This window comes from Hemiscyllium ocellatum, chromosome 10 (genome assembly GCF_020745735.1).
Source record: "Hemiscyllium ocellatum isolate sHemOce1 chromosome 10, sHemOce1.pat.X.cur, whole genome shotgun sequence".
Taxonomy (NCBI): Eukaryota; Metazoa; Chordata; class Chondrichthyes; order Orectolobiformes; family Hemiscylliidae; genus Hemiscyllium; species Hemiscyllium ocellatum.
The window spans coordinates 11,823,935-11,835,993 of record NC_083410.1 but is presented as its reverse complement, the minus strand read 5'-3'; the positions used below and the strand labels follow the sequence as shown (position 1 = coordinate 11,835,993).

The window sequence follows — 12,059 nt, the reverse complement described above, 5'->3', positions numbered from 1 at the left end:
GGCCGAAGGGCCTGTTTCTACAGTGTAGGGAATCTAATCTAATCTAATAACCCGCTCCAGAAATTGAAACACAAATTTTCTGGTTGATACTCCAACACATACTGAATGGATGCTACAGTTTGAGTTATTACTGTTCAGAGAGATTAAACTAATCCTATCCCCCAACCCAGTGTTTTCAGGCAGACATAAAAGATCCATGGCCATTTCTTCATAGAAGAGCACAAGAGTTATCCTGGCCAATATTTATTAACATCAGAAATCAGTACGATCACAGTTCTGGTTGTGGAGCCATGTTTTCTACACTTCAGAAGGCCTTAGTGAGCTGTAAAGTGCATTGAGGTTTAGTAACATGTTATACAAAAAGGAACGAAAACCAACAATGCTGTAAAAATACAAATCTTTCAGTACCTAAGGCAGCTTGCTAATTTGGGACAGAAACCTGGTGACTGCTGCTAGACATTCCGGGATATTTTATTTTTCAGCGCCAAGGACCTCCACTTAGAAGGTTCCCTGTAAATTCCCTCTCTGCTCTCTGCTAAGACGCTAGTGAAAAACTACTTTCATCAAGTTTTAGACCATCTGTTTTCGTTTCTCCTCCATGTGCTTGGTGTCTGAATTTGAATAGTACCACTCCTATAAAGCACCTGGGAAGTTTTGTTATACCGATATGAGTTATCGCTGTTGTGCTATACATTTTGTAGTCAACGTCTTTTAGCTCAGAATTTAGGATGCTTCCCTGTCCCGTTCTCCTCAGTTAGTTAGAAAGCAGCTGCTTGTTTTATGGTGACTGGAGTAACATGTTTTGCTATTGTTGTAGGTAGGAAGCTGACTGAGTCCGAGCGAGTGACCCCTCTCAAAGTCTACAACTGGTTTGCCAATCGCAGGAAGGAGATCAAGAGGAGGGCAAATATTGGTAATGTTGTTGAAGACGATGTGGAGAGGATTTAGTAAAATACCATGTCGGAAAGAAAGCTCCTGATCTGCAGTAAAACCTGCAAGGAGGTTATCATGTCAGTGTTTTAGCTCAGTGTTACAGTAGAATAATGTAGAACATATAGGGCAGAAATTGACTATTTGACCCAAATAGTCTTTGCCAATTTTCATCCTCATGCATCAGCCTGCTCCCATTCCATTGCCCTCATTAAAGCCTCTCGCCATTTTATTTTCTATTCTCTTCCATGTACTCCTCTAATTTCCTTTCAAAACACTTCAAAGTATTTGCCTCAGCATATCCTGAGTTGACAAGGTCTATGTTTTATCTACTTGAAGTTTCTTACTTTCATGTGGGATTTATTTGCAACTAACCTATATTTATGGACCTAAGTTTTGTATTCTCTCAAGTGTAAACATTCGTTCCATGTCCTCTCCAACACACTCAAAATGTTAAAAGTCTCTGAGAAGTTTTCTATTTTTGGAAGAGAGAAGTGCTAATCTTTTCAATCTTTACCGATAGCTGTAAAATCCTTCATCTGGTGCCAACTTTGAATCTTCCCTGCACCTTCTCTCTTTTTTTTTCTTCCTTTACGTTTGTATTGTGAATAATAGCATTGATTAATTTTTGGTTTCCATTTCTTTTCAACATGCCCTGTGATAATCTTATCCTTCCATTGAGCTACAACATACACCTACAGAATAATGGCTGTGCTTCATGGTCCACCTTACGTGTGAGCCCAGTCTGGGCTTTTGCAGACCCTATCCAGTGTTCACACATGCACACTCTTCAGTGTGACATGAACATTGTGGTCAAGAGCAAGAACCTTTTGATACATATCACCTTCCTTCTAACCTAGGAGAGTTAAGGTCAATAATATCACCCCTTCTGCTGCTCCGAATAAATTGAAACATGGGTGTAGAATTTTTTTTTGACATTGCATGCCTCTCAATCGTTTACACCATCTCAAGAGCAATAGCTTTTATTTTCAAATGTTCATTTATTGGATGTGGGCATTCCGTATTTATTGCCCATCCCTAGTTACTTTTGGTGGTGAGTTTCCTTCTCGAACCAATGCAGTTCACTTTCCAGGATGTTGTAACAGAGCTGATTGCTGGTTGTAATAGTGCTGCAATTTGCTAGCACCATCTGCGCTATTCTGCTCCAGCTGTCCTAGGAAATCAGAAAGTTTTATTATCAAAGTTGTGTCTTCCACTTCTGGTGGGAATTAACCTTTTTGTGCATTTAAGCCAGTCTTCAGTCTGATGCCAGATCTGTCAACACTATGTTTAAAGTCATGTTAAATCATCACTTTAGATGATGTGCTAAAATGTGTTGACTAATCCAGGCCATATTGGGACAATAGCTGACATCACGTGCCTGAAAACACATCGAAGTGCTTTGCATGTTCCTGCAGATCTCAGTCCCAGTTGTCTGTGGATACAGCCTACACAAAACACCGGGGATTGTCCCTTTCCTTTTAAAAGTGGCCTGCAAGTGTTAGGTGCATTTGTTTCTGTTCCTGCTGCTAACCATTTGTAGCTGCTTTCGTTTACATTTATTCAGCCGACCAGCACCCCACGCCCAACCAATCATCAATTTCAGTGGCAGACACTGGAACAAACTGTGGGGCTTTCTAGGTCACTCCATAAGATATAGGAGCAGAGGTTGGCCATTCAGTCCATCGAGTGTGCTCTGCCATTCAATTATGGCTGTTATGTTTCTTTACCCCACTTTCTGCCTTCTCCCTGTAACTTTTGATCCCATTATTCCCTCAGTGTAGCATTTATTTTTTGGTGTGGCAAGATTATTTTCTTATGGAGAATTTTGCTTTTTCAAAGAAGCAGCAATCCTAGAAACTCATGGCATCGATGTGCAAAGCCCTGGTGGACATTCCAATAGTGACGATATCGATGGGAGTGATTTCCTGGAGCAGGTAGACAATGTTCTTTATATTCTGTTAGATTGTCAACCCATGTGGAAACTTCAGAAATATTTGCTGCTTTTTGAAAGCAAAACCCCTGTCAGTGAACTGCAGCCACCTTTTTTCCACAAAATCTGTATGGGGGACATCTCCAGTTTTCTTTTGAACATTACAACCAAACCCGTTTCCATCCCCTTTCAATCAGCGCATTTTAGATCACAAAACCAAAACACTGGTTCCTTTCAGCTGGGCTTTTGTGTCCAATTCGGGGCACCCTGACTTTTCAAAAGAAAGTTTATAAAAATAATGGGCAGGACAATTTCTTCTCTGCATCATTTCTGGGTCTTTAATAAATCAGCTTTAGAAGTCTTTACCCACTGTTTACTGACACTTACCAGTGGAAACAGTTTGTCATTATTCACACTATCAAATTCTCTCTTAATCTTTTCTGTTCTGAAGGAAACGCCTCTAAGTGTGTCCACATTATTGAAGTCCCTGTTAGCTGATAAGTGGAACCCAGTCTGTAACTGAATTGGGAATGAAAATAGAGCTTTTCTTTATAATAATATTACTTACATGTATGTAATCCTTGCTGATCTCTTGACTCAAGTTCCAGCTGTGCCCTTTTCGGTTTTAACTTTTTTTCAATCAACCTGTTCAGATCTTGCGTTTTGCCCACAATCCTAGATTCCCCGACTGGTCAGGAATCTAGCTCAACTTAAGTATACACAAGGACTCTGCCCCCACAGCTCTCTCTGTGGCAAGGAGTTCCATGGCTCAACCCTCTGAGAGAAGAACCCTCCTTATCTCTGTCTTGAATTGGCATCCCTTTATTCTGAGACTATGCCCACTGGTCCCTACCCTTTTCCCATGACAGGGAAGATCCTCTCAGCATTTACCCTGTCAAGCCCCTTAAGCGTCCTATGTTTCTGTGAGATCACCTCTACTTCTTATAAATTCCTGTGAATCAAATCCCAACCTATTTAATCTTTGTTCACAGAGTAATCCCTCCATACTGGGAATCATCTTAGTGAACTTCTTTGAACTACCTTCAATGAAATAACATGTCATTTAAGAAAAGATATAACACCTCTGTTTGGCCATTGCAACTTGAGGTGGTACTTGAATCTGGACCATATGGCCCAGAGGCCGGGACACTGCCTTTGCTGTCTTCTGTCTGAAAATACATTTTCAGAAACAAATTAGTTAACACCCACAGGTTTCAGCTGCTTACCCTGGACCAAAATTGACGTACCGTTCTGGTCGAACCTCTTTTGAACCCCTCCATGGCCTTCCAGTGTGGTGCCCAGAACTGGGAAACAGCTTTCCAGCTGAAACTGAACTGGTGTTTTGTAAACATCATGAGTTGTTCATCAAATCTGGCAAATTGCAAATATATACCATGGAAAATCATGATTGTGGAAAGTTGCAAAGTCTTCAATTTATTCATCTTGTGCCTTCCTGAGAAGGGAAAGCACAGGCTCCTCAAACTTCCCTCCAACTCTTGATGTTAGAATATCACAACCAGACATCTCCAGCCACCAAGTCATCTCTTCTGATAGTCAAAAAGGAACAGATGAAAATAGAGCTAGTAAATAATTCTCCAAACTATTTGCCTGTGACATTGTTATGCTATTGAAACAGTTGGGAGGTGCCTACTTCTGGTCAGGTCTTTGGATAGGTTTATAAGAAGGGGTGAGGGCAGCCATATTGATCTATTGTATTCTCTAGTATTAAATGAAATATTAGTCATGATTACTAGGTAACCTCTTCAGTGAGCCTCTGAATGAAGCACTGGTAGTGTAGCCTGCTTCCTGTTTATATGTTTGAGTATCCTAGGGTTGGCAATGTCATTGCTGAAAAAGCACAGCAGGTCAGGCAGCATCCAAGGAGCAGGAGAATCGACATTTCAGGCATGAGCCCTTCTTCAGGAATGACTCATGCCTGAAACGTTGATTCTCCTGCTCCTTGGATGCTGCCTGACCTGCTGTGCTTTTCCAGCAACACATTTTCAACTCTGATCTCCAGCATCTGCAGTCCTCACTTTCTGCTTGGCAATGTCATTTCCTGTGGTGACGTCTTTTTCTACGGTGATGTCATTTCCTGTTGTTTTTTTCAGGGGATGGTAAATGAGATCCAAGTCAGTGTTTTTGTTGATAGAGTTCTGGTTGGAGTGCCTTGTTTCTAGGAATTCTCACGTGTGTCACGTTTGGTTTGTCCTAGGATGGATGTGTCATCCACAGTCAAAGTGGTGTCCTTCCTCATCCGCATGTAAGGGTACTAGTGAGATACTAGACACTACTCAGACTCCTTGGCATCATGGTAGCCCACAAACCCACCAACACTAAAACTGCAGCTAATGAACTTGAAACAGACAACAAGCAAAACTAATGTCATGTACAAAATACTTGCAAGGACTGTGACAAACACTACATTGGACAAACAGGCAGAAAACCAGCCACCAGGATACGGTGAACATCAACTAGCCACAAAACGACATGACCCACTCTCTCTAGTATCCTTACATATGGATGATGAAGGACAACACATCCATCCTAGGGCAAGACAAACATGACACACATGAGAATTCCTAGAAACATGGCATTCCAACCAGAACTCTATCAACAAACACATTGACTTGAATCCCATTTACTACCCCCGAGATAAAGAAAAGGAAATTACATCACCATAGGAAATGATGTCACACAGAAAATGATATCAACCCTAGGAAACTCAAACATCTAAATAGAAAGCGGGCTCCAGCACCAGTGTTTCATTTAGAGGCTCAGTGAAGATGTTACCTAGTATGGTGATGAAATGTCTGAAAACTAACCTTCCAGCTCGGTGAGCAAACTTTCATCCAGTTTGTGGCTATCGCCGAAGTGATAGTAGCCAGGTCAAGACTAAGTAGCAGTAGAAGATAGAACTAACAACAAACTGAAACCAACTGAACCGACTTCCTCCTCTCAGAGAGAGTCTTTTTATCAGTAGGTGGAGCAATTCCAAAGTACCTTACACAACAGAAATCAGTCCAGGAGATAGCGAAACTTCATCTATAAAGACAGCACTTCATTGGCCCCACTGTAAGAACATAGCTTCCCCTTGCTTGATTTTAATCCAGTCTGCAAGTTAGCTTTTAATGAGCCTGTGAGGTGGTTTAGCAAACTACTTTCGAGTCAAAAATGATCCGTCACGATTGACAGGGAAGCTATAGGTGTGCAAAACTTGTGATGTTGCTAGTTATCTGCAAGAGAACAGTTGGCTGATTGCACCTCTGTGGTCCAGGGATATTTAGGGTCAATGCTTCTGCCTTTGAACTGTCCCAGGATCAGTGATCTCTGATGCTGTACATTAATAATACCTGCACTAACTGTACACTGCACTCCAGCCTACATTATCTTGTTGCATGATTTCACACTTCAGGTAAAAATAGTGGATCACAGCACCAACAAAAGACATTATGGTGTAATGGACCAGGAGGAGAGCTGCCCAAGAAAGTGAGCTGGACAGTCTAGAAGGGTTCTCATTTTGACCCCATCTAAGTTATTAAAATAGTCTTAACATTCTTGAGCAGGGTGGGATATCCGTGGGGATTCCTGCTCCTAATCACCATCCTTTAACTTGGTTGGAATGGGACAGTCGATCAACTGGAGCAGTCAGAACGTCAATGTTCCGAGTGCAAGCTCTTGACTGGGATGGTCATTTTGGTGATATGATGATTCGCTCAGGGTCATCAGGATAGAGGAGATGAGGGAAGTAAGGAGAGAGAGGCAGAGGTGCATTTATGACCGGTTCATAATTCTCCTTGTGAATCTAAATCTTTTCTCTTCTCCCCTGAACAAAGGATGACAACACGAGCCATAGTGATCCCCAGCAAGATCCTATCTCTTTAGCTGTCGAAATGGCTGCAGTCAATCACACCATCCTGGCACTAGCCAGACAAGGAGGGAGTGAAATAAAGAGAGAGGTGATTGAAGATGATTGAAGCACTGTTGGAAAGGACTGAGATTTGGTACATCATTGGACTGCCCTGTCTTTAATGTAATCTCAATATATCTGTGTTTTGTTTTGAATAGTTAATAGGGTTCTCTTCATCCAGATGCAGTAAACTATCCTGAGGTGGCCTGGGCAAAGGTTGTACATCTCACCCAGAAGTCCTCTGTTCTCCTGGTCAAAACTGCACCTCTGCCCTTACCGTCCAACATTCCTAAGGATGCAGTGTCCGAGCATGAAGTTCTTATGAAGTGTTCCTGAGTCCAGCATTCCGGGCGATATGTACTGACCAGCCTGGAACCTCAAAAGAATACTTCTCAAACCTTTGGTGTAATAGCTTTGTAGGGCTCTTCCCACTACTCCTGTTTAAGGTTCTGCTTAAAGTAGTCCTGCAAACAGAACCCTTTCACAGATGCCTGGCCTTGACTGATTCCTCCTACCATGGCTTCAACCTGTGCTGTTAAATATTCCCACTTTAAACTGCACATTCCTGGACTGGGTCTCCCAGATTTGCTGATTATCTGACCTTGGTTTTCATTACCTGTGATGGTTTGGGAAATTTAAAAATGCTGGTTTGTTCAGAATTACAGACAAACTATTTCTCTGTGTTGGATTGTTGCTAACAAAGACTAGAATTGGATGTCACCACGTTGCACGGAGCTTCACGGCAGAGGAAAAAATGTTGCCACTGCAACCTACTCACACTAACTGGCTACGAAAATGTACTGTAATACTGTTACATACAGTTGGTTTGGACAGGTGCAGGCTGTGCTTGGATCCCAAGTCTGTATTGAACTGGTCATTGCTGTAACAAGACTGCCAGTAGCGCCTTTAATGTACTAAATGCAACTGACTTAAGTTCAAACTTAAACCTGGTGGAACATGTGATTTGATTGGAATTGTTTTCGCAAGGGTTTGATCTTACTTACAGCCTAGAAGATTGTGTGTGTGTAACACATAAGATAATGTACCCACAACAACTGACAAACCTGATTTCTTCCTTGAATGTTCTCCATTTGACTGTTCTGCAGTAGACTGATGGGAGTGTCCCGGTTGCCAGTGTGCTGTTAATGAGCTCTTTTGCATTAAACAGAGGGGGGGTCTGTATTTAACTCCAGTTCCTGCATTGGCCAAAACAAAAACTTTGAAGGGACATGGTGTCTCAGTCATATTTTATTTCTGTACTGTTTTTAATAGTAATCAGAGGCAAGCTAAAGTTATTATTGTGTGTAGTATTTCATGACGCAGCGCTCATATGAATGTGAAATAGCAGATGCTCTACTTGCAGAACCTTCCACTCACGTCAACAGAAGATGCTGCAGATGCTAATTGCTTGGGCTGTTTCTGTGCAGAGAAAACCAGCGTTAAGGTTACAGATTGATGATCTTCCTTGAGAACTGGAAAACCAGTTTCCCATATATCCGATTTATAGAAATGTTAGGATTGAGGGGAGGGAAGAACACTAGGACCTCCTTAGTTATTTTCACAGGAAGTTTAGCACAAAGAAGTCTGATCCTGGATAGCTTTACCATGTAAGCTGGTAGGAGGATCATAGTTGAGGATTTTTTCAGGCTGTTACTGTCTTTTATAACTCAACAAACTCAAGTATGTTATGTGTTGCAAAATCAAGAATGACTACGAGGAAGTGAAGCCAAATAGAATCGTATCCTACAAAGTTCTTCAAGGGAAGAACTGAGGGAGGGAACAAATAAATCCTAGGAGTTGAGGCACAATTATGCCTCCATGTGCAGTGGTAAAAGAATGACATTTCCAATGGATTTTATTTCACTCTAACTTGATCTCAAACTGAAACTAAGATCCAGTTTGAAAAAGGGATAAAATTGGATATGTTGAGGTTAAATGAAAATGTATAAAGTAGCTTCTCTTTTTTTAAATGGGTGGGTGGGCAGAAACTGCACTTCCTTACTGTTACCTGATTTGAAATAATTTGTATGCCAGGGCTTGAGCTTGCTGAATATAATCATCCAGAGAGAGTGGGTGATAAAAACGTTAACAGGAACTAGTATTTTCAATTACCTCAAATGTTGTTGATGGATCAAGGAGCATCAGAATTCCAATCTAGAACCAGAATAATAGTGCAACTTCATGCTACAAATTGACTTTTAACACATGCAGTGAGAGTTGCCATTTCAATGCCACAATTTGCATGAGAAAATGAAATAAGCAGTTTCCAAATGATGAATCTCTTGTTTCAATAATCATATACCATTATCAATAGTTATTAGGTAATGCAGGGACATAGTGGTTTAGAGCATCACTCCCATGGATAATAGGTGAATCCATTACTTAAATGATTTCTTAGTTTTATATTTACTACAATTTTCCTGGCTGATCAGTTCAGCTATCAAAATACGTGTTTACTTCCCATGCACCCTTTGAGCTAATGCTGCCAAACCTATAAATAACATGGAATAGAGACACTACTCATTTATGGTTTTACTTGTCTTGTAATAAGTTGATGTATTTTTCTGCTAAGCAGAAAAGGAATATGCTGTAGAGTAAATGAAGGATTCAGGTTGACATAACCCTTCCCTGTATTGTGGATGTTGTATTTGCTATTTTAGCAGCTGTCCTTGTATTTGTAATACAATTCCACCGCCTCCTCTAATACAGGCCTCAAATGTTTTTCACACAGAGATCCTTGCAAAATTAGTTTCCTGTTACTCTTTTTGTTTTGCACAGGAAACACTGGACCATGTACTAGTGCTGTGTGACACATAAATGAGCCACGTTCTTCATTTGAGACACACTGGATTTTTACAGGCAGTAATAAACAGGTTTCCATGAATTAATCCCAAAAAAGAACATCCCTGTGAGAGAAAGAGAGAGAAAGAAGTACAAAGCACTGACAGAAGTTGGGCCAGTATTGATTGTGGATGTTATTCTGGTAGAGATACCTGCAGAGTACTTTTGTGGCACACTTCAACAAGACAGCATTTGTATTCATCGTTGGAGTTTTAAAATATCTGTTCATTTTCAGTTAGGATTGTTGGAAAGTAACTCCTGCCCTGGTGTTTTTCAGAATTGTGGAGAAACCCCTGGATCAGAATGAGACGGCTCTTCAAACTACTGATGAAACTGAAGTAGAATGGGGTAGACTCAGTTTCTGAAATTTGCATAGGAATATCAGCAAACTACCGATTACTTTGTTCCCCTTTTAATAACAAGTTCAACCCAATCACTTTCTCACAATTAAAGTGAAACAATGCAGGAAAAGATTAGATATCATAATTTGGAACCACAGTAGCTTACACTGTTTGTGTCTGCTAGCCCTCTTGCAGGATCAGTCGGTGCAGCCCTGTATATGTCTCTGCTTCAACCGTTAGTAAATATTTTAGGTAAAATATTCATTTTATCCTTTGCTCTTCTCTGGTAAATCAATTTTGTAATTATTTTCAGGGGTGGGGGTGGACACAGCAAGTGCTGATAAATCAGATTGTATAGACATGTTTGTTTCTAGCTTGACTTCAACATTATGCTCATAGATGAAATTTTTTAAAAAAAACAAATTATGATTTTAGAAAAGGAGACAGATCATATGTTTCAGTATTTCTTAAGTCATTCATTGAAAAAGAAAACTACATTGTCCTGCTCACTCCATTGCTTCCATCAACCAACAGATAAGGAAACCTGCTCCTCATACTCAGGGCAACTAAATCAGGAGAGGCAGCTTTCCTTACAACTTGCCCACATCACCTCCATCCCTCTTGTAGCAACGAATCTGGTCAGAATCACTCAAGTCTCAAATTGTATTTGTGTGCAGGTTCATACTGGAGATTGGACTGTTGTTCCAGCCAGATCTTTTTTCACTGCTGCTGGGACCTATTTCCCAACTTTTTAAGCAATGAGGATAATGAGAGATTTCAGCAAGATGTTCTTTTTAAAAGGAAAACTGTACACTAATAGAAAAAGCAGCATGATAATGGCAGCTCTAAGTGGCATTGGTTATAATGGATCACTCTTCATTCTTTGTTCCAATACAGTGGCAGAAATACCACTTTACGTCCTACAGTTGCTGCCCATTCAGCCGTACAGTTGCAAACGCTGGAAATGATAACCAATTGCTCACAATCACGTAGTTGACTTCATTTTGAACAAAATGATGCATATTTCAAATAAATTGACACAAGGTTTTATGACACATTTATCCCAGAATGCACATTCTTTCTTGGCAGTGTCCCTGAAAATTGCTCCCCTGCAAATTAATGAATGACTTTGACAAGTAGGGAACATGTGGCCATTCACTGCTACTATACCCATTGGAGTCTAGAAAATTTAGAGGTCATCTTATTGACTCGTCCAAAGTTCTGAGCAAGGGTTGATAGGTAAACTCGATCAGTTACAGTCTCTCCCATGTGAGGGGGAGGAGGAATATTCTCAAGGTCATTAGTTTTTTGGCATTCTGTACTGGTGTTGGAAGCTGCAGCCTGCCTTTTGATTGGTAAGGGAGTCAAAGGTCATTGGGTAGGCAACCATGATCTTATCAGAGCAGGGTCAAGGGGCCAAATGGACCCCACTACTCCAATTCAGTTTATTCTAGTGAACTTCCAATTCTTGCTGTTTAATTTGTTTTCTTCTCTTATTAGAGCCAGATTGGATGAGGAGATGCACAAGACCCAGTTATAAATTCAAAAGCCCCCACATTCCAGATTTGTTTTGGGTGTGTGGGTTGAAAATGGGGTGGAGGGAATGATGCAGGAAATGTGGCAGTTCTGCACTGAAATAGCCTATTGTTTCCCAAACTGGAAGGTGAACAGACTATCTTAAAAGCCTTAGAGTACTTCTTTAAATAAATATATACAGACCAGACGGTGTATTTTCATTTGAGTCCTGTATCAGTTTTTTTTTCCTATTCTGGATTAGTGCCTTTTTTGGACAGTAGACTGTTCTACAAAAAAAAAAGTTAAAATGCTGTTTGTACAGTTGTTTTAAGAAATTATTTTTTAAAATTTGTGTTAAATCTGTATTGTACAAGTAGAAGAAAATAAACTATAATTTAAATTGCACTGCATTCAACCTTTGTTTTATAATGGGGTTTCTTTATGGTGTCCTTTGGCGTTGCTCACTGCTAATCACGAATACCCTCCACATCAAATGAAGGGAAATAAAATGAGTCAAGAACAGAAAAATAAATTTGCAATGTTTAAGCAATAAAAGTACCAGTTGAAAATGCAAACAATGAAACAGTAT

General features: G+C 40.4%; 1 protein-coding gene across 6 annotated transcripts in view; it reads left to right on the top strand.

The window, feature by feature from the left end:
- Positions 1 to 11,778, top strand: part of LOC132819650 (homeobox-containing protein 1-like) — a 43,088-nt gene extending 31,310 nt beyond the window's left edge. For 3 of the 6 annotated variants that reach the window (XM_060831262.1, XM_060831259.1, XM_060831257.1), the window contains 3 exons: positions 818 to 913; positions 2,773 to 2,867; positions 6,700 to 11,778. In XM_060831262.1, the coding sequence (XP_060687245.1) occupies positions 818 to 913; positions 2,773 to 2,867; positions 6,700 to 6,840 (332 nt within the window). In that variant the 3' untranslated portion in view covers positions 6,841 to 11,778. The remainder of the gene's footprint in view (positions 1 to 817; positions 914 to 2,772; positions 2,868 to 6,699) is intronic. The other 3 variants (XM_060831260.1, XM_060831258.1, XM_060831261.1) reach the window with 3 other exon arrangements.
- The last annotated feature ends 281 nt before the right edge of the window (positions 11,779 to 12,059 follow it).